Source organism: Scleropages formosus, chromosome 6 (assembly GCF_900964775.1).
Source record: "Scleropages formosus chromosome 6, fSclFor1.1, whole genome shotgun sequence".
Classification (NCBI taxonomy): Eukaryota; Metazoa; Chordata; class Actinopteri; order Osteoglossiformes; family Osteoglossidae; genus Scleropages; species Scleropages formosus.
This window is the reverse complement of record NC_041811.1, coordinates 4,804,421-4,832,006: the sequence shown is the minus strand read 5'-3', so window position 1 is coordinate 4,832,006 and position 27,586 is coordinate 4,804,421. Positions and strand designations below refer to the sequence as shown.

Below are 27,586 nucleotides of genomic sequence, written 5' to 3'. Positions count from 1 at the left end.
AATAACTCAAAAATTCATTCAGATAAAATGTTTTATTGATTTTTTTCCTACACTTACATATTTCATAGAATTTCTGTTTATTGCAGAGAAAGTCTGACTTGTGTTTAGGCTGACAGGCAACAGATGGCAGTATAGAGCAAGCAAGGAGAACAGAAGCGCTGCATTGCCTTAATTCAACTCACACATTTACACATTTAGCGTAAATACAATATGTGCATTAGATTAGCAGGAGAAACTTAGATGCGTGATTCTAAAGTACAGTTAGTTTGTTATTTTCTGCCATATAAACCAATGTACATCACACAAGTAGCTGCATGAAGCAGGATGCTAATATGATGGCCCTGATGCTGTGGTGTCTGGGTAACATCAGGGGCTGAGCAGAAATTTTGTCATACGTGTGCAACGGATCACTTCCAGTGTTACGTGTCTGTTGTTCAAAGTACTGTTGATCAGTAACAAGATGAGGACCACTGGACATGTTTATAGAAAAAGAATCTGTCAACAATCAGCTTCAATTAGGAATTTGTGAAGAGACCATATTTTCACTGACATTTAATGTTAGCCATGCTGTTAATAAAGCTCAGATAAAAGCAGTAAAAGCCTTACAAATGATTTTTGTTTATTATAGCTATATGCAACATTTTTCAGAACATATCTAGTTAAAAAATTTACATCTGTGTTAAGCTTTTATTAACTAACTCTGTGGTTAAAGTCAACTTTGGAGTTACATTCAAAGTAAATTTAGGTCCCTATTGTGTTTGTAAATACATGTTAGAAAACAAAATCTACCCTGAGAGACTACAGTGAGCAGACAAGGTTTTGAGGGAGTACCCCACCTGGACATGGATGCGTTCATGGCAAGTGTCTGGTAGGGGTGCCTGAATCCACCAGCAGGGATGGAGTACATGGGCTGGCCTTGTCTGTGGAAACACCATAAGGAGAGGTTCAGAACCATATCACCAACAACATCAGGGCAGAAGGGAAGAAGCCTTGAAAGACCTGGACCTGTGGCCATCAAGGAATTAAGTCAAACATCAGCATGGGTAGCTTTTGGTAACCTCCTGAGAATGAGGTATTTAAGTTAAATATAGCTGGTTACAGCCTACAAGATAGTTGAAGGATCTGTACCCTAATACTGTACCTACAGCCCTTGATCATTCTTCTATAGACTTCCGAGTGCATTGTGCCCTTCCACCCCAGGCTGCTTGGTGGTCCCACTTGCAAGAGGTCAAACAAACAACAGCCTGCTTACTGTAGGTTTTAGCCAAATGTGGAAGAACCAGCTACCTCTGTTCTGCAGAGCTGCTGAACACTTCCCAGCATTAAAGAAGGGTCTCACCTATCTCTTTCAGAGCCATTTCTCTCCTGATGGCTACAAAATGAGTATTTGCTATTGCAATGTCACCGCCATAGGCAGCTACTTAAGGGATGTGAACCACCAACATGGCGGTATGAGACAGATGAGCTGTGCGTCAATAATGCTGTACCTGGGTCTGAAGCTTTTTTCTTTTGTTGATACACTTTTGTTTACTCTGAACTATGTGTCAGCTTGGATGAAAAGGATGTACTAAATCAATAAATTAACATATTAAATTATTAAAAAAAAAAAAAAGCAGCTGTCAACCTACTTTGGATGACTACTGCAGAGGCGCTCACACTGCATCAGCAATGGCTTAGTTGTGCCATAGCAATGGAGTCAACAAGAGTCTGGCAGAAGAAGAGCATTGAACATGATTCCTCTGGTGGCCTGTTTTAACTGTTCTCACATGTGGTAAGTGGAGCATTGCCAAAAGCGGCAGCCTGGAGAAACACTGATGTCGGAGATGTCTTCATTTCAGCTTACTCTGTACACGGAGAACCAGCGAGGTGGACCATAAGACTGGGCACAAATATGACACTGCTGAGTATGTTTGCCAAGCAGATGCCCTGAGGCCTTACAAAGCTGCTAGCAGCCCCAGCACTGAGCAATCTCACTGTAAATGCATCCACTGTAAACATTTTCAGAGAGCTGAATGTTTGTACCATTTCTGCAAAACATTAAGCCCAAACTCTGTGCTTTTTTTTTCCACCGGCCCATCTTTTCGGGTCTGGATGAAAGAGTGAAGCAAGTCACAAGACTCAGGTGCCAAGATCCATTGAACCCTGATAACTCAGGACAACGTCGTGTTAAGGAGCTATATCGTAGCAGCAAATATTTACATTTATTCATTTAGCAGACGCTTCTGTTCAAAGCGACGTACATCTCACCAAAAGTACAATTTATACATTACCTTAAGAGAAGGAGACAGCTGCAGACATGGAAGTCTCAAGCAAACCTAGTTTGTTACCTACCACTTGCTGCATCGAGGTTCATCGTTCGAGTAGGCACATAAAACAATACCAAGACACATGTGCATCATGCAAGAAGGGGGACTTACTGTGGTACCAGCCAGCTCAAGGGATGAGGGATCTGCCCCACTGCTCCAGGTGAGAGGGGGTAGTATGGTGACAACTCTGAGGGGTGGGCTGTCCGTGGAATGCCTATTCAGAGAAGGCAGGAAGGTAAGAAATATGAGGCATGACACTTGGTGTGTGTGGGATTCAGGGATGGGGCATCAACCGACCTGTCTTGGAGTCAAGGATCTCCGGGGAGAGGTGAGCAGGTGACGTCCCTGGGGAAAAATGTTCGTTGCTGTAGGTGATGAGCGGAGTCAGCGGGTGCATGTGGTGGGGATGCTGCACGACTGGAATCTTGTTGGACTGTGAAATGGGGTTGGGGGGAAAGGAAAATGGCTATACTGCTTCAACTGCTTTCACACAGTTTAATTCCCCCCAAACTGCACTGCTGATAGTGACCGCAGCGGGGGATGTTCCTGCACTGAAAGAAACATCTTCTGAGAGGCACTATATAGACAGGGAAATGGGAGGTGCTCGGAGCCATAGTGACGTCTAGTGCAGGAAGTCCCATCGTGGTTGTGGATGAACGCTAAATCAAAACAGACACAGGGGCACTTGAAATAGCTAGTTCATTTACTGAACCCATGAACAAGGGTTCCGATGCCAAACCGGTGAGACACTCGGCTGTGTCACCTCAAAGCGAAAAACACACCAAGAAATCCCCAGTGCCACATGACTGAGAACATACCAGGTATTTGTGAATATTACATTTAAATTTATTCATTTGGCTGACACTTTTCTCCAAAGCAACTTACACTGTTAAGGTACATGCTTACAATTATACACCTGAGTAATTTTTTTTTATTGGAGCAATTTAGAGTATGTACCTTGCTCAAGGGTACTACAGTCAGAGGTGGGAATCAAACCTATGACCCTTGGGTCCAAAGATAGCAGCTTTAACCACTAGACTATCAGCTGTCCCATATATTAAGAGGTGGAATCTGAGTGCTCAGTGATCAACTGCTCCAGTTGTATTTAATGAGTTTCCCTCACTATCAAGGAGTGACTGAGCTCCACCTGTCCCAAAAGTACCAGTCTGACAGTATTTATTCATTCCAGTGCATTGTTTGTTTGTTTGTTTGTGTGTGTGTGCGCACGCGCCCCTGTGCATCCACGCTGCTGCGGTCTCATGCAGTTTCCTTGAGGATCCATAGTTTTTAATCTTTATCCAGTCATTTGTCTGTCACAGGAGGGCAGCTCCTGTGCAAATACATACACCTTTATTCATCACCTTTCAATCAGAAAACCCAGGTTGAAATTCCATCTCCTACTGTAGTGCCCCTGAGCTGGTACAGTAAAAATTACTCAGTCGTACTCAGTTGAATCAGCACAAGTCATGTACTGCACAAAGCTGACATTTTAATTCCTTTCGGAAAAAGTGTCAATCAGTAAATAATTTGAATTATGAACAAACAAAAAATATTAAATTATGAGACTCCAATGCCCAGACCTACAATTTGGCATGTGTCCCAAAGCACAGCTGGGCAGTTGGGAGCCCCACACTTTGGCTGGTGCCATACAGAGAACAGAAAGGAATGCTGGGTAATCGAAAGGGACAAGCCCCCCCAGAGGCACTTCCGGAGGCCCGACAAGTGCTGACTGGGCCTTATTGTGCAATGCCAGACTCAGACAATGGGCACATTGAGGGAGGGTGCATTCTTTCGTCATGTTTGCCGGACCGCGTGCCAAGCAGGAAATGGGCTGTACCATTCGCATGCCTGCATGTCCCAGGATTCCCAGGAGGGTGAATATTAAGCATGAGCACCCTCAGGAAGACAGGAAAGTAAAAAGAAAAAAAGTCAGTGCAGCCAGGACACAGTTAGCCAGTGAAATCCGCCCACTCCGCTGTGCATGCCATTTTGCTGCACTTGGAAGATACCACATGTACGCACTTGTGCAAGACGTACAACTGGGGACCAGTGGACCAGGGCCCATGTGTTTACATTGAGAATCTGACATGAGCTAAGCTGATGTCATTTCCTGTGTAATGGAACCCAACAGGAGGGACACCGATAAAACAACTCGTTTCCTGTCCTCCTTCCCCACACTGTGCAATTATTCATACAGAAGCAGCTGCACTGGAACCATCATCATTATTGTTAATACCATTATCTTCATTTATCTGGCACCTTTGTTCAAATGGATTTACAATGTGAGGTTTGTATATGGAGCTACTTACAGTAACATACCCTTTTTTACAGCTGGGTAATTTTTTTACTGCATCAGTACAAAGTAAATACCTTGATCAAGGGCACTACAGTAGGAAGTGGGATTGGAACCCAAGTGCTTTGAGTGGAAGGGTCCAGTGTTCCTTGCGTGTTATCACTGTTTAAAAGCCAGATGATGTACAGATTAAACAGCTGGGATCCAACTAGTGGTCTTAAACTGAGGGGAAGGGACCTTCAACACATCCTCACAGGCTTGCAAAGGCCCACCAGAGGGCGCTCTGTGCAGGCAAACAATACACCAGCAGAAGGAACAGAACGAAAGCAATTTTACACAAGACACAAAAGGTGACCCTTGCGCTGTTTCAGAGGGCCAAGTGGAGACTCCCATATGGCATCCCGCCCCACCAGTGACTGACACCATGAAAACCAATGATACTGCACGAGGGGGCGCTTGACAGACATCTATCTTGGGCCTCATTAAGCTTCACTCCGCCATCATGGGAAATGACCCAATGCGTATTTAACATACCACAATGCTAATCCGCTTAGTCTGCAATTTTATGACCTCTGTGCATTTATAGTCACATTGAGGTGATTAAGGGCTCTGTGCACAGGAATCCTGCCTGATGATAGTGCCACACTACAGAGGAAACACAGTGAGCAAACAACAACAACAACAACAACAACAACAACAGCCTCAGTAATATGGCTACACTAAACTCAACCTCAAGGTTTTTGATTCAAAGCTGCACAGAGACCTTCTATGATATGGTCCTGTTAAGATGCCGCTGCCACCAACTCCTTAACTAGCTCTCCTGTGAACACCTGACCACAGGTCTGTTAAAGAACCCTCCTGCTTGGAAATAGAGGTGCCCATGCGCTGGGCATTGACCCCACCACTGAGGAAGCATGTGGAGCCAGGTCACAAACCATGTTCATACATGGTACTCAATAAGCCATTCATGGTGCTGTAATTCACTTGGAGTCTCCCTGACTCTCAATGCCCCACAGTGGCCCCTCCTGCTGCCATTACACTGACATGACTCACAGGTGATCACTTCAAGGCCTCATGACTCCAATTCTGTCACTTTCCTTGGAGTGCAACAAACAGCCCCTCCCCCCTCACAATCTGCACGGTGGATTAGTACCCATTCCAGAACGAGCATCCTAGAGGTTACTGCCACAATGTCATAAGTCAAGAGCCAGGTCACAGGACAAGAGGGCTGTGAAACACAGGGTCCCTGGGCTGCCCTCAGTACCAGTGACAGCTCTAAGAGCAGTAAGAAGCCCTAGGTGGAATTTAAATCTTACCCTGACTGAAGAGCAAGGTACCCTACTAAGTGATGGGGTCAAGTAGGTGGGGCCACTTTCACTTCCTAGATGATAAAGGCATTCTGGCTGAAGTCTAAAGGTATACAGCTAACATGTCTCTGGCAGTTTGGCAAAGTATTAACAGATGCCAAGACACACACACACACACACACACACACACACACACACACACACACACACACACACACACACACACACACACACTTCTCACCAGGGGCCCCGGAGAAGGTAGTCTGGCATCTTTGAGGGCCGCTGTACTCGGGACATCCAGGAGGGGCCACTTCATCTGGAGGTACTGCGGGGAGAGGAAAAACTCACATGGAGAGCAAGGAAAAACTAAAGGTGGTGGGGGGGGGGGGGGGTTACCACTGGACCACTGAGAGGTTATTAACTGCACTTACATCTGTAAATATCTTTAAAAAAATACTATTAATAAATTCATTACAGCTTTTCTGTAAACAGATCCCCATCTGGCTCCAAAGCATCAGGGGCCAGAAACAGCTCATTAGGAGGAATGGTCTTGTAGCAAGATGGAAGAGCTTCTGCACCCTCTAGCTACACACCCAGTACAGCACCCTGTTGGCAGAAGCACTGTCTGCTTGTGCCTGGGAAAGCAGGGCAGCTAAAAACAGCTGGGTGAACATGCAGAACCCTGGGGGCAGGGTTGCAGCTGGAAGGAAGTCACAGGCCATGGTGGGACAAGGCAAAGGCAGAGGGCATAGTGAGACAAGGTCCGGTTAATGGCCCCCTGGTGAATTATATTAGTCTTCTGAATGGGGCCAAACAAATAAGGCCTTTTCTCCACCCCAAGTTCACAGGAGACGTTATCAACAGCAGTCACAACAGAGTGAGTGAGAGAGTATGTATGCGTGTTTCAGTGCTAGCTCATGACAGTTGACATTAGTCCCACTGCAGCTTTTCTGAGTGACTGCATTCCTCCTGTCAGCACAACAAGGTCCTCAACCACTATTGGCCATCTGGTTTGGACATCAACTTAGAGCCCACAGCCACAGGCGACAGCAGTTTTGCAACATTCCTACACACACCTCTTTAGTGGAACTGAAGTTAAAGCCTGGACCTCATTTGCAAGCAGGCACTCTCACTGCATCACCTTTACACTGTCCTCTTCTAATCAAATGACATAGGCTCAGATCTCTGCAGCTGTACTTACCTTGAACTAATAGAGGAAAAAGCTACAATGATGTAAAACTAAGTCAATGTCTAAGTCTCCTTAGATAAACTGAATAAAAACCAAGTTTATGCTAATCAATGGTTTACAAAAGGGTTAAGTGAAGACTTTTTCTTAAAACTTCATCACTGTTTGCTGAATAAGGCTGACTGTTAAAAATGAAAAAAACATTACAGAGCAGAGAAGCTTAGAAAGACTGCGTGCGCACGTGTGGCAGAGGGGTGCTGAGGAGTGCTGTGCTTCGCTTCATTTTCTTGTAGGACTACAGCCCACAGCACCATCAGCAACATGATGGGTCAATGAAAACACAAAGCTGGGCATCACAGCTTTATCTTCCAATATGAATAAAGCAAAACTGTTCTCTGTCTAGAAGTTTCCTGCCCTCCCCAACTCATTAAAGACATACAGAGAAGCCTGACCTTGTGCTGCGAGAACTCAAATCCATACTGTAGGCAGAGGGGAGCAACAGGATTGGTCCTATTAAGCTGATATCCCGCAGACTAGACAGAAGAGGTTAATTCCAGTGGCAGCAGGAATCATTTCTGCCATGAGGAGCAACCAGGCAAACAGACATATTTACACAAAAGCACTGATATCAATAGTGCTGCAACAGCTGAACATGCCCCACATTGGATATGAGGTTAAGAACACAATATGTGAACACAATGTTGGTATCAGTGTGGCAGTGGCCTTGCAGAAGATCCCAGACTATCTCCTGTAATAATCCCCTTGATCAAGGGGTATTTACTCTGAACTGGTGCAGTAAAAATTACCCATCTGTATAAATCAGTGTAAATAGCTCAATGCTAAGTTGCTCTGGAGGTCAGATAAGCAGGCCACATGCAAAACAAAAGACCCTGCCTCCCAAATATAAAGTCCTACCATCAGCAGGCCACATGGTCCTGGATAGTCAGAGACTGCGAGCTCCCTAGCCCCCCCACAGTAGCCTCAGGGCCAGACGCTGGTCAGTTCTCCACAGGGCCCAGTCCTCACACCACAGTCCCTAATCATACTCTGTGTTCACACACATACTGATTTACGTGGTTGTGAGACAAAAGAACATGGACACCCTTTCCGTCTCAGGTTCATGTCCTTCAACAGCACATCATCTGCTCCTCCAACCACTGGGGGCATCATGTTGTTGGATACTTGAGAGGCCTATAACTGACCAGCTGCACAAAAGCAGAGGCAAAAAAACCTGCTAATATTTACAAAACAACTACACAAAAACCCCCACAATGATACCTCACCTGGACCAAACCACACCATTAATAAATAATCCACATAGTAAGCAGATAGAGCAATGACAATAACAGCAAACATCCACAAGAACTGAACGAGCATGGAGAACAGCAAGCAAGCAGCAGGATAGGGAGCCAAACCCAACGACTGAGCTCATAAAACCAACACATTAAAAAAATACTACTTCCGAGAAAACGAATACATTCTTTCACGAGTTTTTGCTTTTTTTTTTTTTTATGTTGCACTTCCCCCTAAATCAGACTTTGCTTTTCTGAGTCTCTTCAGAGCAAACACACACAAAATAAATTCTTAAAGAATGTGTTTGTTTTCCTCCAGCACTGTGCTACTTGGAGGGATTTCAGGAGGAACTGTTCTCCCAAAGCAACCTTTGGGCCACACATCCACCATAGACACAGAATTTGCCCCTAATGAAGACCCTTATTACCCCAGGGGCCCTTGCTCCACAGGCGCAGTCACAGACAGTGGGATTGGAGCCTCATTCCTGTCATTATTATCTGAGCTTTACTCTCCCAGATCTTTTAAAGGCCACTTTAAGACAAATATCAGCAGTAGCTCCTCTGACCACAGCACCCCCAGGGGGCAGACTGGGCCATTGCATGACAACAGCACCAAATGCTGTGGATGGAGGCACATGGTATCCTGGGTGAGCACTGGACTCTGACCTGCTTATACTGATTTACATAGTATTTACATAGCAGCATAATTTTTTACTGTATCAATCAAGGGTGAATATCTGTCACAAGGACACTAGAGCAGGAACAGGGATTTGAATCCATACTCTTCAAGAGTAACATGCAACCCACAAAAACCAAACGTAGACTGTAATTAACCAGGTTTTTAGGAAGGTCAGACTATATGGCTTTTAAACAGCAGCCCAAATTCTCATTACTGGCACATACTCTGCAGGAACATGTGTGTTATAACTATGGTCTACATCTTCATAAACAGCAGTCAACTCAAGTGTGTTTCTTCCACTACAAAACTTAAATGAGCTGAATGATGATTGACCAATTCTGCAATGTTTGGTCACCCTTTTATTACTTATTAGTGCTACATGATCACACCTGTGAAATACTGAGTAACATATGGGAAATTTATTCAGGAAGATTATACAGTGTAAAAAGAACTGTAGTCATTAGGGTGGCACAGTGGGCAGCACTAGTGCCACAGGGCTCTTTGGCTCAGGATTTGAATCCAGCTCAGTCTGTGTGGAATTTGTACATTCTCTCCATGTCCATGTGAGTTTCCCGAATGCTCTGGTTTTCTCTCACAAGCTCAACACACGTGTTTCAAGCGCACTGGTTACTCAAAACTGTGTATTTTGTGTATCTGATTGCCCTGTGATGGAGTGGTGTCCCATCCAAGATGGGACCTCTCTCACACCCAACATTTCCAGAACAGATCCCCAGAGCTAGACAGAGACCCTTGGAGTGCAGATCCAGCAGAGATGCTCTAGAGCCAACAATATGATAAACTGCCTCCCTGAGGCTGGAGGGTGCCAGCAAGTCACATGTGTGTAAACAACACAAGAATAAATGACTCCACTGAATGGCTAGACACACTGGAATGTGTGACTGATAAGGAGCCTTCTTGGACATCTGCACTGTTAAAGGCTGACATGTTCATCACATATTGTCTCCCCACAGTGCAGATATGACAACACTATGGCATTACTTTCAATATTTTCATAACACGTCCATTTGCAAAGAAGTTCACTTCAAGCTCTTTTTTAAATTACAAAGATGAGGACTGCAGGTGGCACAGCGGTTGGAGCCTTGCAATTTAAAGGTCCCCGGGTCTAATCCCACTTCTGGCTGCAGAAGCCTTGATCAACATACACATACTGGATTAATGCAGTATAAGTTACCCTACTGTATAAATGGAGAAACCAGTGCAGTTTAATGAACAAATCACCTTTGACAAAGGACTCGCATGATAATAAACTACAGGAAGTCCCCAGGTTACAAATGTCTGACTTACGTACACCCGTAGTCATGAACCAACCCCGGTAAAGCCTATTATATTAAAAGTTCAAGTTACATACGATGGTTCGTAATAACAAACGGGCGCTACTTTGCGACACGCATCAAAATGTTGCGCATCTACAGTGGTTCATTGGCTTGTGAGCCCGAAGTAGAACAAAGACTGTTGTTCTCAGTCAAACTACATTGCTGTTAAGTGTCTCATGTGTTACTGTATGTGGCTTTTTTTTTTTTTTTTTACCCTTGTAACCATGGCACCAAAGCATGAACAAGTGATGGTGATGCAAGAAAAAGGAAAATGATCACGATTTAAACTAAAGGGGAAATAATAAATCGATCGGCAAAATGCGAAACGTCAACAAGCGTTTAAGCGTTAGGTTACAGTCGGTCTAAACTGTTTAGTAGTGTTTCTTTAATGTTTTTTATACCCACACCCACACTCTCTCTCCTCTCTCCCTCTATACATACTGTAGTAACATTCATCTTTAACAATAATACACTAAAATATCTATTTTTATTACTGTATCTGGAAGCATTTCTTTCACGTTTTTATGCGTAGAAAGGTACTCTATATACTTCAAACAAACATTTGACTAACTGACGTTAGATACAAACCGTACCAAACTTCTCCGACTTACTTACAAATTTAACTTAGATTTAGGAACAGAACTTGTTTGTAATCCGAGGACTGCCAGTAGTAACATGGACTTTTGCTGCAAAAGGATACTACTGCAGGAGTGGGATTCAATCCAGACATCTTTAGATTACTGCAATATAAACTACTGCAAATCCAGCTCCTTTGCGTGCAAAGTATCAGCGCTAACCAGCATGCCACATCCTGCACTTCATACTTTTATGGATTGACAAACATCAATTAGATCAATCAATCATTAAGAATAAAATACATGCTTTGGTTCCTGTGCTCTGGGTGGAGCAGAGGAGGGAGTGACATGTCAAAAGAACAACGGAGTTCAACTGGAGTCCTGCTAGGCGGAGACTGCTGTGCTGGGAGAAGCCTGGCAGAAACAGCAGGCCCCCTCTGTTAGGGTCTGAGAGCCTGATGGCACACACTGTAGAAAGGCTAAGTGACTGCAACAGGGTTAACCTTCTCCCGAAGGCAGGCAGGCGCGCGCGCGCACGCACACACGCACATACACAAAACCTCCCTCAGCGCTACAGCCTTCTATCGTGACCTGCCCAGCCACAATGTCCTCCTGCTGAAACCCCTAAAAACTGTTTCGAAAGAACTGGGTTAAAGGTCGCAAGGGTTTTCACAGTAACTTAGAAGCCCAGCAGGGGCCATAAGGGCTCCTTCTCAGTCTCTCCAGTAAAAAGGGCCCATCAGTGGCAAAGAGCTCCAAGACGGAGAGATGGGTTTTGAGGACACGGGACCACGGCCTCTAACCTCGCCCACAATGACACACTCTCCATCTGGACCCCTACGGCTCCTCACCTGGCAGGAAGCGGTGAGGACCAGCCAGTGGTGCAGGGGTTAGAGCTGCTGCCTTCCACACAACGAACCCTTCACCCTAGAGCTCACCCTTCCACTGCCACTGCAGTGCCCTTGTTCAAGGTACTTACCCTGAACTGATAGAGTAAAAAACCTAGTGTATAAATGGGTAAATCAGTTTAAGTCACTACTGTACAAACCTCACACTAAATTGCTTTACGGAAAAGTTTCAGATAATGTTTGATGATAAAACACATTAATCTAATGGGCAAGTGTCCCATCCAGGGTGTACTGTGCTTAGCCTGGTGCCCTGTGCTTCCTGCATAAGCTCTGCACCAGCACAATCCTGACCTGAGAGAGTCAATAAATGAATAACAGTAACAACATTAAGTTTGACCACCTGTTCCTGAAGTTATTAAATCACAGGAATAAACACAGCAAATATGCAGGAGGAAAAATTCTGAAATAACACATTTGAGCTTTACTTTTAGGGGTCTGTGGTTCTCTCTCTCTCTCTCTCTGGAGGGTAACAAATTGGAGGATAAATGAGCTATTGTTTTACCACGATGAAGCGGATCAAATAAAATCAGACACGTAATGAGAAGCACAGGAGACATCTGGAAAGAATCGGTGGATCTCTCCCTCCTCCAGTCCATTACCACAACTTGTGTGTTTCAGTGCCTGGGGGGTGTGGCTACATTATTGAGGGAAGGGCCTGTAAAAGTCAACACCAATCATAGTTGCACCATTCCAGCCACAGTTTGTTCCCTATGGCTCTCAAATTCCAAATTGCATGACTATTGTCACCAGAAGAGCAGTTTGCTGATACAGGTCTTATATCTGTGTGTGTGCGCACCACCGGGCAGCATGGTGGCACAGCAAACAGCACTGCTGTCTCACAGAGCCTGGGTGGTGCAAGAGAACATGGGTTCGATCCCCACTCAGTCTGCATGGAGTTTGCATGTTTTTCCTGTGTCTGTGTGGGTTTCCTCAGTCCAAAGCCATGGTTCACCTATAGTGTGTGAGCAACAGAGAGAGTGTGTTCACTGCTGTATGGATAAGTGACCAATTGTAAGTAGTGAATCTAGCAGTGTAAGTCACCTTGTTGAATGAGGTGTGTGGGCTGATAAAACGACATAGAGTTCACTGGAAGTTGCTTTGGAGAAAAGCATCTGCTAAATAAATGTATGTAATGTAAGGTGTGTTTTAAAAGGAATAAGGTGAGGCTGAGGGTGGTAGAGAGGCATGTTCTCCAAATTGCGGTACCTCAGTTAAGAAGGGTGACATTAAGACGTGGTATGTTTACAATAAAAAGGTGTTTATGTATGTGTGATGCAGAGAAGATTGTAAGCAGGTGTGTATGGGTGTACAAGATAACTTCACAGAAATGTACAAATGGGCACTGTTCACAGACACACCCCACCAGTGGTACAACGAGAACAGAGTGGCGATTGTGTTCATCCTGCAGCCCCAAGCACTGTGCTCACACTCACACTCCGTCTGTCCACACACCCACAAACACACCCTTCTTAAGGCTCCACCAGCCAAGCCATATCTGCACAGACATCTCTTGCATACTCGTGTGTGAGGCGGAACCATGAATAAGACACCTCCCCAAGCGCCACCTTCCACAGCACTCACCCAACTTTAAGTTGACTCTGCCTACCATCCACACATGGTTCAGAACACACTGTACAGATCTGGTTCAGACTCCAAGCTGTACCAGAAGCCTAATGTCTAAGGAGCCAAACAGACAAGACAATAGAAGGCACTGTGCCACCTGGAGACAGGCAGAAGGTTGTAGGTTTCAATCCTTGGCTTCGAAAGAATCTCGGAGAAAGAGCACAATAGAAGCAAGTCTGAGAGAATAAACCTCAGAAGAAACTAAGAAACTGAGGACCAAAGCACACCACTTACTGCACTGCAACAAGCTCTACTGTGTAGAACAGGGTGGGGGGGTGTAGGGAGTAGTTTGGACAAGCTGGACTGTCATTCTATGGGGGGCCCCAGGGTGTTAAAGGAAGGGTGTGATGAACATGTGCTGCAGACAACCTCTTAACAGAGAGACAAGGAACATGATGCCCCCTGGCATGTACCCATTCACAGCAGTTGAATCACACACAACTCACACATAGACACAGGATCCAACAGCAGAACCCCATGTGGGATCGCTCAGTTCCAAGCAATAAACCTAGATGCCTTGAGCACTTGACAATGGAAGCTAATAAGCACCTCACTGGCCCAGGTGTCCACTAAAACAGCATGCTTGGATTAGGATGTGAAGTGGAGTGGAGAGGGTGTCTGCCATAGGCTGCTTGGTGTCCCCATACCATCCCATCAGCAAACACACAGCCCCGATTCCAAACAAACATTTCTGCAAACAATTACACAGGTTCTGTGAATGTCTATGTATGTGTGCTGCCATTTGCGCGTGTCTGTCTGCGGGGGTAGATGGAGGGGGCTGCGCAATTGCAGTAGGGATTTACGGCCTGAGAAACAATTTCTAAATCGCAGTGCATGAGCTAATGGGATCCAGATTAAACCTAGCAGCTGCACATGGAGTGCTGCGGCTCCTCGCCGTGTTTAAATTCCACTGCTGACTGGGGGGGTTGGGTCGTTAGCAGGCCTGGATATTATTATATTACTTACCATTTATTCTTTTAGCTGATGCTTTTATCCAAGGTGCCTTACAATGATTTACCCACTTATATAGCCAGGTAATTTTTTTTTTACTATCAGTTCATGGTATGTATACTTGACCAAGGGTATTGCAGCAGGAGGTGGAATTCAAACCCACTTCCTTCAAGTCCAAGGTAGCAACCATAACAACAACAGAAGGAGAGTTAAAGGGAGTTGCTTGGCCAGACAGCACTCAGAAAGGGGACATCTGCTTTGACAGACAAATCACATCACCATGACAACCTCAGGCCACACCAACAGGCAATCGCACTGGGGTGTGACACCGTTTCCTCACCCATCTAACAGGCCTAGCATGGAGGCATAGGAAAAGACATTCAGGAATTCAGCCCTTAGCGTGTTGTGACTCAAGTCACGCCAACAGATCCCAACCCCTGACCTGAGGGCTGGGTCCAAACCAGGTGTCTGCATGGTCCTCTCTTGCAAGACAAGAGACAAAAGAAGAAAAGCACTACAACGCACTCTTCCACCACAGGGGGGGAGTTGAGTTGAGTTATGGCAAATGACTGCTATTCTGATGACAGCATTTGCTTCCATTATCTGCAGCAAGGTGTGAGCTAATACTCAAAGACTGTAAAGAAGCTATAAACACTCAAAGAGCTAAATCAAGGCAGTCTCACACCCCAGTTCTGCTTGGGTGCTATTTACTGCCACCTATAAGCTCAGCAGCTAAATACAGGTTATGTTCACTCCTGTACACACAAATTTAAAAAAAATACGAATTAAAATGTAATCAGGCGGAAAAATGCTCACATCTTCAAAAACATGTCATTCTGCCATCTACTGTATAACAGTCATATTGAAAATTGTTCTTGCAGATGGTACAGTCATCAAAAGCATAACACTGGTACTTGTGAAAAGGGTCCAACTGTTCACCTAACAGCAAACATGTCCAACTGTCAAACCAAAACAATGTGACCACGAAATTGAAGACAGGGTTCCTCAGTCTCTACAAGAGTCCTTCATAAGCAGCTCTTGCATGACCCATTACACAAAACATGATACACGGATGAAGCAGTGCTGATAAAATCCATACGTGCAAATGAGCAAACAACACGTCACCTGCAATGCCATGACTCAACACACTTGCCATGTTAAAGTGGCACCCTTTTTTTTTTTTTTTTTTTTTTACATCAAGCTGCCAAACATCCAGAACAGAAGAGACTGTGCAGCATCTGCGGTTTCCATCTGCAATGGAAACTCATTTCATTGCAGCTCAACTCTAGGTGCAATGTCCAGCTGTGCTCCTATGGACAATGCTGGGCAGCTAGAAACTGGTGAGTCTGACCCAAAAAGCCAATGGCAGTGAACCCAGCAGACACACCTGCATCCCGTGCTGTGTTGTGTACAACATCAGATACCAGGACACATTGCTATCTGATCAGGCCAAGCACCTGTGGAGAAAAGCCTGAAGCTGAGAGAGAGAGACAAAGAAGTGCAGTTATCAGTCCATCAGCAGTGGAGTTTTCAGGGCCAGAGCTAGCAGACTGACAGACAGCTGACATTCTGCCCAGCAGCACTCGCACTCCGCTTCCCATATGGTCAGAAACCAGCACTGAATTCTGGGAACTGCAGAGCTGCATGTAGCACAGTGCTTCAAAAGATTTATTTACAGCAAATATTCATTCACATGTCTGTCACTTTTCTCTAAAGTGACTTAAAAATGTGAGACTTGAAATGAACTCCCTAGAATGGCAAGTCTGGGCTCCTTAAAATGATTTGCACATTTATTACAGCTAGGTAATTTTTACTGTGTCAATTCAGGGTAAGTACCTCAATCAAGGGAACTGCAGCTGGAAGTTATAGTCAAATATGAATCCTAAAAGTGCCTAAAAAGACTGCTCTAACCACTGTGATGCTTGTTGAGAGGACACTGTCTTAAGCTCAGTGATGGGCCTCATACACCACAGGTGTGCAAACGTATCACGTGCAGAAATTTGAGTCTGCTCAGTAATGCTAAATGAATTGCAGCAACTCCATCAGGAAGGAAAAGAACAAAAAAAAAAAAAATTTACACATTTATGCTGCATTGGGTCTCTCAAGCTTACGTTTCCTATAGGTCTCTGCATTGGGCGTACAATAACACAATCACTTAACCAACTTTCTCCAGTAGGTTCCAGTGGCACTGCCACCTGTTCCCCAGGTGAGGGTGCAGGTGGGAGCAGCACTTCAGCCTCAGTGTACTAGAAAGTCTTGATTTCTGTGATCTAATAGCAACTCGCAGCTTTCTCCCCAACTTGCAGAGGAAAAACCAGAAAGGGGGGGGGGGGGGGGGGTCAGTGGACATGCAACAGGCATCGCCTTTGGTGCAGAGCCACAACAGGCAACAGGTACAAGCTGGATGGTATCACAGCCAGGAATTCACTCCAGCCACAGGAAGTGGGAACAGCAGATGTGGGGCAGCAGAATGATGAAACCTGAGCTCATTAACCAGCTCTCACAGGCACAATGACTGCAACCTCGGAGACAGCCACAGAGGCTGTGTCCGGTTGTAGGGGTCCAAACTGACCTGGGGGCAATTCGACTCAACCTCGAGGTCCGGTCACCCCAGCCACACAGGACCTTATCAGTGGGAAAAGATAAGGGTTCCAAGACTGTGAAGGTGAGGGTTATCTAGAAGCAGATTACTGCTATCAGCCGGTGGGAAACTTAAAGGTCTTAAAGGTGTTGAGCCGCAAACACGCGTGCACACATGCACCAGGCTTTGCTTTTGTTTCAATGTACACAGCCAACCACACACTACAGGAGCTCATCTGGCATCTTTCAAAGCAACGGCAAACAGGTTCAAGCACTGACTCCTGACATGTCATCGCTGACTTTGGCTCTCGGCCCCAAAGTGTGCATAAACAGACATTGGCAAACATGCTGCAACACTAGAGAGATCTTTTCCATTCATCTGACATTTCCCCAAAGCAACTTTCAGTGTATTGCTATGTACCAATTTATATAGCAGGGTCATTTTTACTAGATCAAATTATAGTGAGAACCTTGATCAAGGGTGCCAAAACAGGGGAGGTGAATAAAATCTGCAACCTCAGAGTGTGAAGGCGGCAGCTCTGACCACTACGCTGCCTCCTGCCTTGTGTTTGTATTGTTTTCCATACCAAAAACTGAGAAAGAATAGTACTGAGTGCTCTGGGCTTAAGGATAGATTTCCAGGGAGTGTTACTCTTGAGTGAAGTGCTTAACCCAAAGCGCAACAGTCAAGAAGTGGCCACACTGGCAGGTACTCGGGTTAAGACTGCACTACCTTCATGTGGAAAGTGATGCACTGGATTGAGGCATGCTCTGTCGTCATGGTGATTACATACACTTTAACCACCCCCAATTGAAGCTTTAAAAGCCAGCCCCAGGAGGCTTTAGACAGAACAGGACCAGACTGCGGAGTGTGCAAAATGTGACAGGTTCACAACATCAAGCAAGGGGTGGGCTGCCAGAGCATGTCAGCACAGGTCATACCAAAGGAGCACTTCTGCTCTTCCCCTACAGATCAACAGGAAAGAGGGCTGCAAGAGATTTGTGCCTCCACATCCTCCAGGCAGCTTCCTGCAGCCATCGCAAAACCACCTCCAATGCCAAACTCACACACCAGACTTATTCATTTATTTGTTTTAAAGAAGGTCTGACCTTTCAGCGGGTGGCTAACGGGTTCAGCGAGACCATCCAACTTCCATAACGCTGAAGGTAAACAGTTAAAGATGACCACATCTCCCAAGTGCTGATAAAGGGACATGCATTGATAATGTTGGCAAGGTCACCAGTGTCCTCAGCAAGTCAGGGAAATCTCTAGAAGCTCTTCCAGCATTCACTTCAAAGGAACAGAATGAGACAGAATTTCCCCCTGCACCTTGGTTAACCGGCATCCCTTTTTGTAAACAAGCTGAACAAAATGGAACAAGGAGCAGTTTCCTTAATATCCAAGCATTAAAACCAGAGTCTCAGTGCAGGACGAGGTCCACAGCTCTGCAGGCACTTTCCCACGTCACAAGCGGTTATTTCTGCTCCTTCTTGCCAGTTTCTCAACACGACATTGCACAACGGCAAAGGAATGAGTTATCACAACTTATCAAAGTCTTATTTTCCCAATAGCTCACCAATCTCTGGCCTGCTAACTCCACAAATGTTCTCAGAAAAAACATTTTAAGAAAAAGATGGAGCCTTCAAATTAATTAGCAGCTGTTTGGTTTGCCTTTAAATACAAATGTTACCCCTTAACACCCTAAACCTGGAGAAGACGCCCAAAGCAGTGTTGACACAGTCACTTAAAAACACTTGCTGAGCGGTCCCTGGGTTTCTTTCACAGCCTGGAGAACGGGCTAGAGGAATGCTGGCAGAGCAAAAACCTGGACAATGTCTCTTCTGTGGCAGTGGGCCGGGTCTAGCCAGTCACTGTCCCCGCCCCATCTGCATTCAGGCCCCGCCCTTGTCTTGCCTCTGCCTGACTGGCAGACTCTCCCCCTCCTAGCACTCCTCTTCATTTTCTGCAACAGTCCTGCTGTTTACACCATTTTTGCACTCATAAAACACCCAAACCAAGCAGGGGAAGAAAGAAAGGTGGGGGGGGGGAGACAAAAAACAAAATAACAGAGGAAGCCAGGTATGGTGCAGTTAAGCATGTTGGAACAGCACTGGGACCGAACTGCCCATCCCCCTGCACCCCAATCCCCACTGCCACAGTGCTGCCAAGCAGCTCATCAGCACTGAGGGAGATGCAGTCTTTAGGCACTCATGTAAAATGTGGTTTGTGCAGCTATTTGACTTACCTAGACCAAGAATGAGGGGGAGAGCTGCCTGCGAGGGGGGGGGTGTCTGCTTACAGGCACTCGAACTGACACCTTTGGGCTGGCTGGGAGGAGCCACGGAAACACAAAGAGCTCCCCTGAAGTCTCAACAGATTGGGCCAGAATGCAGGCCATGCGCGGACCCTTAACTCAGTGACAAGAGGTCCTGTTCTCCAGCTGCCTCATGACATTTTTTAGTCATTAGACCCATAGCCAGACAGACACTGCTCAGGTACAAATTGCAAACAACTTAAGGCATTTTCCAATACTGGCTACAATGGCAACATACATAAACATATCAAGAAAACATCTGTTAGCGTTCAGCTCCTGGGAAAAAAACATAGTAATGATGACAGATAACTACCGTCATGCTGATGGCGTTTTGCTGACACAGACTGGAACCTTTAGCCCACATAGAGACTCTCAAAGCTCTTTAACCCACTGCTGTCCACTTACACTTACTCATATGGCTTTTCTCCAAAGTAGTCTGCAGCTTAGAGTCAACAAAAGTTTAACAACAGATTAAGACAGCACTTTATACACAAGATCATCAATGCATAGCTTGTTGGGTCTGATACCAGCATCTTGCTGGTTTACATCCCTCAAGTAGCTGCCTATAGAAGTAACATTCAAACAGCAAATACAGAGAATCATAGCAGATTGTTTTAGAGGAATTTATGTAACTGCCTGGAGATCAGGAGAGAGATTGCTGGGAAAAATGGATTTGAGACCCTTCTTGAATGCTGGGATGAATTCAGCAGTGCTGAAGGACAGAGGAAGTTTGTCTCACACACACACACACACACACACACACACACACACACACACACACAGAAACCGCTTGTCCCATGCAGGGTCGCGGCGAGCCGGAGCATAACCCGGCAGCACAGGGCGTAAGGCTGGAGGGAGAGGGGACACACCCAAGATGGGATGCCAGTCCATCACAAGGCACCCTAAGTGGGACTTGAACCCCAGACCTGCCAAGAGCAGGACCGGTCAAACCTGTCGCGCCATCGTGCTCCCCTTGTTACACCACATTGGAGACTAAACTAAAACCGTGCAGACATGCTGGTTTGTGCAATTTTAAAGTTCACATCCATTAACCTGGTTACTATGGCTCCAGCGATCTTACAGCAACAACAAGACACGCAACCAAGCCGTTGTTCCAAGCAACTAAGGGTCAGCATTCCCAGCAATGCTGAATCCTTCAACAGTATCACTTTCACATGTCAACTTCAATTAACCTTGTGGGTGTTCTTTTCCTAACATAGGACAACCATAACCACAGATGTGTTTAAAAATTAAAAAAAATTAAAAAAAATGCCCTCGCCCCATTCAGCAGCTGGAAACTGAGGAGAGAAAAAACACAAGGTGTGTAAACACCAAGTTACATTTACACTGCTTACTGTGTGGACAGGTACTGTGGACACTGAACCAAATTAAAAAAGCAAACTGATGTGAACTATTGAATGGCAGGGAAGATGGAGCTTACATCTGCCCCAGGGACTGTAAGGATTCTTTACACATTTCAGGTCCCCAACCCCCCCATATCAGAGTCTAAACTGAAAGTGTTCCGAGCCTTTCCGCTGCAGAAATCCATTGGCAATCTTCCTCGCTGAGCATATGTGACGAAAGATCTGCGCAACAAAATGGTTGTTTATTAACTGTTTGGTGCATATTCCTCGATTTGCTTCACTGCTTATTTGCATTTTGTTTCAACATTTATTTTTCTGTGATACATCTCTTTCTTTCAGCCAAACTTACAGCAGTGTACAAGTTCTTGTACCGACCCAGCCACAATATTATGTAAGGGACCACAGCCAATACAATGTTACTCTTTTCCCTTACTGATAAGAGGCAAAAAATATTCCTTTTTGTAATAGTATTGCTCCTGTGCCTCTCCACTGTGCCAAGCTCAGTGTGGGAGCCATCAGAGTTTGCTGCAGGCTCACAGGATCCTAGGAAGGGACAGTGGGAGCGATGTTCCTAAACGGGGCCTCTTGTGACTCCACCACTCCCTTTTTGATAAAACCCAGCATCCTGGGTTATTTGCATAAATATGCCACTAATTTGCCTGGAAGATGCCATTATACAAATTGGCTTACAGTTTTACCAATTTAAATAATAGAGGAAAAACATGCTCCTGTGCACGCATACACACACACTATACCAGCAACTATCCTTTTTAACTGATGCTCAGTCCACCTGGATTCATTACAGATTCATCACAGAAGCAGCAGGTGGCATAGCGGTTAGAGCGGTCATCTTGCACCGAAAAGACCCAATCCCACCGCCGTCTGCTGCTACCCTAGAATATGGTACTCAATCCAGAATTAACAAAAGTAGCATACTGAATAAATTAGTAAATCATTCTAAGCAGCATTACACACAAACTTAAAACAAGTCACCATGAGAAAAGTGTCAGCCAATTAATGATTAACAACTGTTCCCATGTTGCTCTACCATAGGGAACTGAGTAGTACAAGTGACAGGTGACTTGTATCAGAGTAGAGCAGGTACTGCACATTAGAGTCACGCAGACAGTTACCAACTTAGTAATACAGTACTAGCATTTTAAAATAAACCAACCAGCACTGGGGAGGGGAAAAAAGTCTCAAAATATCTGCGCTTTCCAAAGTGGTTAATTCAGTTTGTGTAATGCAGTCCTGATAGTGAGCTGGAGGCCAGTGCCATGAAATCACAGCCATCTCAAAAACACACTGGGCAGAGCAGTTTCATTGGATTCCAACTTCTGGGGAGCCAAATCAAAAAAACTTCAGGAAGGGATAAAACAAATGCCAGGGCACAAGTTTGGCACCCAAAGCAAGAAAACACCAGGACAGGTTATGTTTACCTGTTCAGATTAGCACGAGGAAGCTGTGGAACTGAACTCAAGCATATCACCTGCTTGATTAAGGTATACTTTTCAGGAATTACCCTGCAACTCCACCCATGTGTGCCTGACCAGTGACCCCCTGGCCCGTCTGTTCACAAATCCCATTCAAAGGGTCTGGACTCCAACATAAAACGGAGCTTGATCTCTTGGACAAACACACAGCCAACAGAGGCCTCTCCTGTCCTCCACAGTGGCTGAAACGGTGACCTATTTCACTTAACTTTCTATGAATAACAGAAAGGAAGATAGAAGTAGCTGATAGTACAGTGGTCAGAGCTGCTGCTATTGGACCAGAAGGTTGCAGGTTCAAATCCCACCTCCTGTTGTAGTTTCCTAGAGTAAGATACTTAGTCTAAATTTCATCAGTTAAAAATTTACTCCAGTGGGAAAATGGATAAAAATTAGTAAATCATACCTTGCATTGTAAATTACTTGAGAAGCATCAGCTAAATGAAATACAAATATTTATGCAAATTTTCAAAGCAGTTTGACATCTGTCCTCAAGTTGAAGAGAACACTTCAGTAGAAGACCATGATATGTCACTGATAACACGGGGCAGGGGCAGCAGGTGCTTAGAACTGCAGCCTAAGGTTTAAATTACACCTCCTGTTGCCATACCCTTCAGCAGGTACTTAGCCAAGAAACTGCCTAGCTGTATAAATGTGTAAGCAATTCCGAGTAGCACTAAGTCCATCCATTTTAAGTCACTTTGGCGATAAGTGTCGCCTAAAATGTAATAATAGAAAACTCATACAAGTTTAAAGGTAATTTGGAAAAACAAAAAAATTCAAAATTTGGATTTGATGAAACTGCAAAATAACCTAGATGACTAAGAAATAAGATTAAATCCAGATGAGGTAATTAATCTGATTTATCATATTAAAGCCTGTTAGCCTGGATGGCAGAGGCAGTGTCAATTGTCCACTGCAGGCCCTGAAATGGGTCCAGACATAGAGACCCCAACCAGAACCCAGGCTGTGGGGTCTCACTCTGATAAGCCCACTAACCCAGTGTGTGTCACTGTACCTGACTTGAGTGCCTGTCAGGGCATTAGATAGAAAACACAGCACCCTGACAGATATGGATAACTTTCATTAGCCAACAGTGACATCCCTGAGCCACTTACATTTATTCATTTAGCTGATGCTTTTATTCAAAGCAGCTTACAATGTTAAGGTTACAATGACATACCCATTTATACAGCTGGGTAATATTACTGGAGCAACTCAGGATAAGTACCTTGCTCAAGGGCACTACAGCTGGAGGTGGGGATCAAACCTGCGACCTCTGGAGCCAAAGCCAGTAGCTCTAACCACTACGATACTGGCTGTCCGTAATCAATAGAAGCAGGCGTGTTGTGTTATTAATTGATGGCTGATAAGCTTGTATCGCTCCTGCCTTCCCATTAACCATTCAAGAGGACTTGCACTTGCTAGGAGGTGGTGAGATCAAGTGCTATGCATGCTCTCAAACTCTTGAGTAATCCAATTTTCCTGAATAAAAAAAAAAGTCATAGCCTGGTGGACAGAAACGGGAGAAAACACAGGGCAGCTGAGAAAGGGAAACATGGCGAAACAGTAATTTCTTGCAGGTCTCCTACAGCTCAGGGCCTGTTGATCAAGTTCGCTTGAAAATTTGTCATTCAAACCTCTTAAATTACAGTAGCAAGAACAAAGAGGTGCTTTAATACCATCTGCAGACTGTCACAAAGTTTTAAACGCCGGCCAAGCGGATAAAAGTGCTTTTTGCCCCCCCCCCACGTTGCCACCACCAAACAGCGCGGCCGCCACACGGAGTCAGTCTCACTAACCCACCTCGGGCGCGCTCGCTCCACCGGCGCCACTTACCGTGCGAGCCGTGGGGGAAAGCGCTCCGCTGGACAGGTAGGGTCCCGCGAGCTCGGGGAGTACAAGGAACGGGTACCCAGCCGGGTACGAGGGCGCTCTGAAAAGACCACCGTCCGGCTGCTGTCTCCTCAGCGCTGGAGAGAGAGGCGGAGAAGAAGAGAGTGTGAGGTGTGTTTGGTAGGCTGACGCGCGCACTGCCAGCGTACAGGAGAAGTGTGTGTTTAATACAGAATACACCACCAGAGACACAAAACAGAAGTGTGCTCAGAAATACTGCAAATAACCCGTTTTACCTTCAGCGAAGTGATCTCTGTGCTTGTCGCTGCTCTCCAAATCCGGTCTGTTCTGGGGCTGCCTGTCTGTCTACACACACAGCAGATGAAATCACATGTAACGAGAAACACACAGATTCGACAAAGAAGCGGTGTTCCCAGTATATGTTTGTATCGCTTGGGCCACGTTACTCCGTAAAGACAAAAACAGAATTTAAATATCTGTAAGTGAATAAATAAATGTGCCCTCTGAGCCCGGTGTGACAGACGCGGCGCTCACGGTCCCTCCGCACGGCCACGCCGGTACCTCCGAGTCGGAGGAGCTGCTGCAGCCATGGTTCTCGGACTCGTTCACGAGCGACGACTTGACCTCGTCCAGGTCTGTGCGCGCCGCCGTGCTGCCCACGCTCTTCTCCTCCTGCTCGCCCTCGTCTTTGAACGAGATGAGCTCGTCTTTAGCCCCGAGCTCGTCCCCGGCACCACCACCACCACCGTTTAGCTGCGGCATCTCCGCTCCCAGGCTTCTCGATTCCGTCTTTATTATGAAATACTTGTCACGGTTACGTTTTCAAAAACCAGCACTTTTACTGTTTTAGTTTAATAACACAACTTTTCCCACTTTCATTCAAATATCCATGCGCGCGCCAACAACAGCGCTGAGGGCCATGTCTGTGAGCGAGATGCCCGCCGCCCCCGAACCGCTCGGACTGATTAGGAGCAGAAAAATGTTAAGTTTTCCAAGGATCCACCGTAACGCGTGTCCCCGAGTCCTCAAGGGTTGCGCCACTTGCTCGAGACCCCCAACCAAACTGTGCGCGCCCCCGGGGATGGGGGTCGAAAAACCCAGGGAAGCCCGGAGTCACCCCAGCAAAGCCATGACTCCCTCGAGACAGGCCGCACGATGAAAGTTGTCCACATGAGAGAAAAACAACAAAACGAAGAAAAAAAAAAAACTGGATGCCAAAAGTCAAAGAAAAGAACAACAACTACCGCCACTTAGTTTCTCCATGAATTAAGTGTGACAAAAAAAGGTGAACGTCGCATTTCCCGAAAGTTTCGGACTGCGCGATTAACAGAACATGTCCGGTGATGCGTTTCAAAAGACTGTTGTACAGAAAAAGAAAACACAAGGAGAAGGGAGTGCGCCCAGAGGGAGGAATGTGGCACGCCGCTGTGGCCAGGAAATGAAGTGGAATGGAGTGGAAGCCGAAGGCGGGCATGCAGCTCTATTAGAATATAGAGGAGGAGTTTGGCTGGAAAGCTGACACTGTGTTGCGCGAAGCACTGGAGGGTGGCGTCCTTAAAGGAACCGCTCCTCCGAAACAACCGCTGGATCATGATCGTTGGGCAGAGCGCAACACAGTCCCCTTACATATCAACAACAGAGCTACTTTGTGGAGCAGTTTCTTTCAATAACTATCTGTCTGTCTAACTACATATATTTGGAAGGCATAATTTCTTGAAAAGGGTCAGATCCTTGATCCAGAATTGATATGGAGAAAATAACCCTGCTGTATAAATGAGTAAATCAGTGTTAGTAGCTCAGTGTTCAATCCTAACACCAGAATTTGCAGTGAAGAAAGGGTCAAAGGTTTATCTCTGTGTATTAACTTGTTCTTCTTTACATTTACATTTATTCATTTAGCAGATGCTTTTCTCCAAAGTGACGTACATCTCAGAGAATACAATTTGTGCATTGCATTAGGAGAAAGAGACATAGTTCTAGCGTGTGAGTAAAGGAAAGTTTGCTCTTTAAATAGACGTAAACAAAATGCATACTTGTCATCTTGGATAAATGTGTCAAATAAATGCTAATATTAATACAGCCTGTCATTTGCAGATTGATGGTTTTTAACACTACACCACTTGCTGCCCCTGAGCCTTTTCATTCATTCACCCAACAATTTTCAGAAAGCACTTCTTCAGTTAAAAGGCGCAGTGGTCTGAAGTCAATCCCGGGAAAGACAGGGTGTAAAGCTAGGTACATGCTAGATAGAACATTAGCTCTTTTTTAAAAACATAACTTACATTTACATTTATTCATTTAGCTGGCACTTTTCTCCAAAGCAACTTACAGTGTTAAAGTACTTCTAATTATTTACCCAGTTATTATGCAAGTGGATATGTTACTGGAGCAATTTTAATGTAAGTACCTTGCTCAGGGGTACTACATCCGAAGGTGGGGATTGAACTTAATAGAAAAAATAAAGGTACATGTTTATTTTTTCTAATACAATAACTTCATTTTCATTAATTGCTTTTGCAATTTTATGACAGTAATCCACTATGAAGCAGTGAGAATAAGGCACTAGATATTCTGGACTGGACAGCAGTCATCCATAGGACTTTCACTCATACAGTCAAACACACACACACATTTTCTGAACCGCTTGTCCCATACGGGGTTGCGGGGAACCGGAGCCTACCCGGCAACATTAATGGTAAAATGATCTCATGTGCTCACACACTAGGGTTAAAGCTTCTGACTGATCTGCCAAAATAAGGATGTGACTTTCCCCATCTGACCTCACTCCCCTGACCTTGTGACCTCCCGCAGAGTGGCTCTGCTGATGCATGTGGCTCCTGGTCCTGTTCCAATATGCAGCAACCCTGGCTGGGATTTACTGCATGCTCGCTAAGTAAATGTGCATGGTTGAGCCAGACAGACCACGAGGTTTAGATGGTGACAGTTAAACCTCTGCTCTCACAGTTAAGACCATTGTAAGCCTGTTCACATCTTACATTTGTCAGTATAGCCCCACCCCCCTTGCTCCCTCATGCTTTTCAGGTGGTCTGTGGCAGTACTTTGGGGTGGGGGGGTCACCCAGGGGGGGTCACCCACCCGCTCCGTGTTTTGCATGGTACATATAGGTGCCTCCACACAACACACACAAACATACACCCTTTAGTTCTCCAATATGACAATTGGCATGTGGTGATGATGGGTCACAGCAGCCACAATTACACACTGCCACACTGGTTATCAACAGGACAGAAATGCACTGCAAGACAGGCCCTGTTGTTTACAGTTGTTTCTCTATGGATGCACTGAGGGGACTGATGGTGTCCCCCACACTTTTTTCTGAGGCCCACAGAAAGAAGCCACTGAGCCCCAGAGCAAAGGGTGACCTCACCTGTGAGCGAAGGGTGATGTTGGCTTCCTGAAGTTATGTCAAGAGACAAAGAGGAGCAATGCCACCCCCCTAACCCCTCCAGGTTCCCATTCTATGAATCGAATCCTCCCTTTTTCAGACTCCTGGCCCTCAGCTGCT

General features: G+C 45.5%; 1 protein-coding gene across 2 annotated transcripts in view; it reads right to left on the bottom strand.

Annotated features, from left to right (window-relative positions):
- The window catches only part of tcf7l1a (transcription factor 7 like 1a), a 29,682-nt gene extending 4,164 nt beyond the window's left edge, over positions 1-25,518 (bottom strand). The window contains exons 1-7 of one of the 2 annotated variants that reach the window (XM_018734449.2): positions 24,595-25,518; positions 24,336-24,405; positions 24,043-24,176; positions 6,148-6,231; positions 2,604-2,739; positions 2,418-2,520; positions 837-920 (exon numbers count right to left, since the gene is read on the bottom strand). In XM_018734449.2, the coding sequence (XP_018589965.2) occupies positions 837-920; positions 2,418-2,520; positions 2,604-2,739; positions 6,148-6,231; positions 24,043-24,176; positions 24,336-24,405; positions 24,595-24,822 (839 nt within the window). In that variant the 5' untranslated portion in view covers positions 24,823-25,518. The remainder of the gene's footprint in view (positions 1-836; positions 921-2,417; positions 2,521-2,603; positions 2,740-6,147; positions 6,232-24,042; positions 24,177-24,335; positions 24,406-24,594) is intronic. The other variant, XM_018734450.2, reaches the window with a different exon arrangement.
- Positions 25,519-27,586: the final 2,068 nt, after the last annotated feature.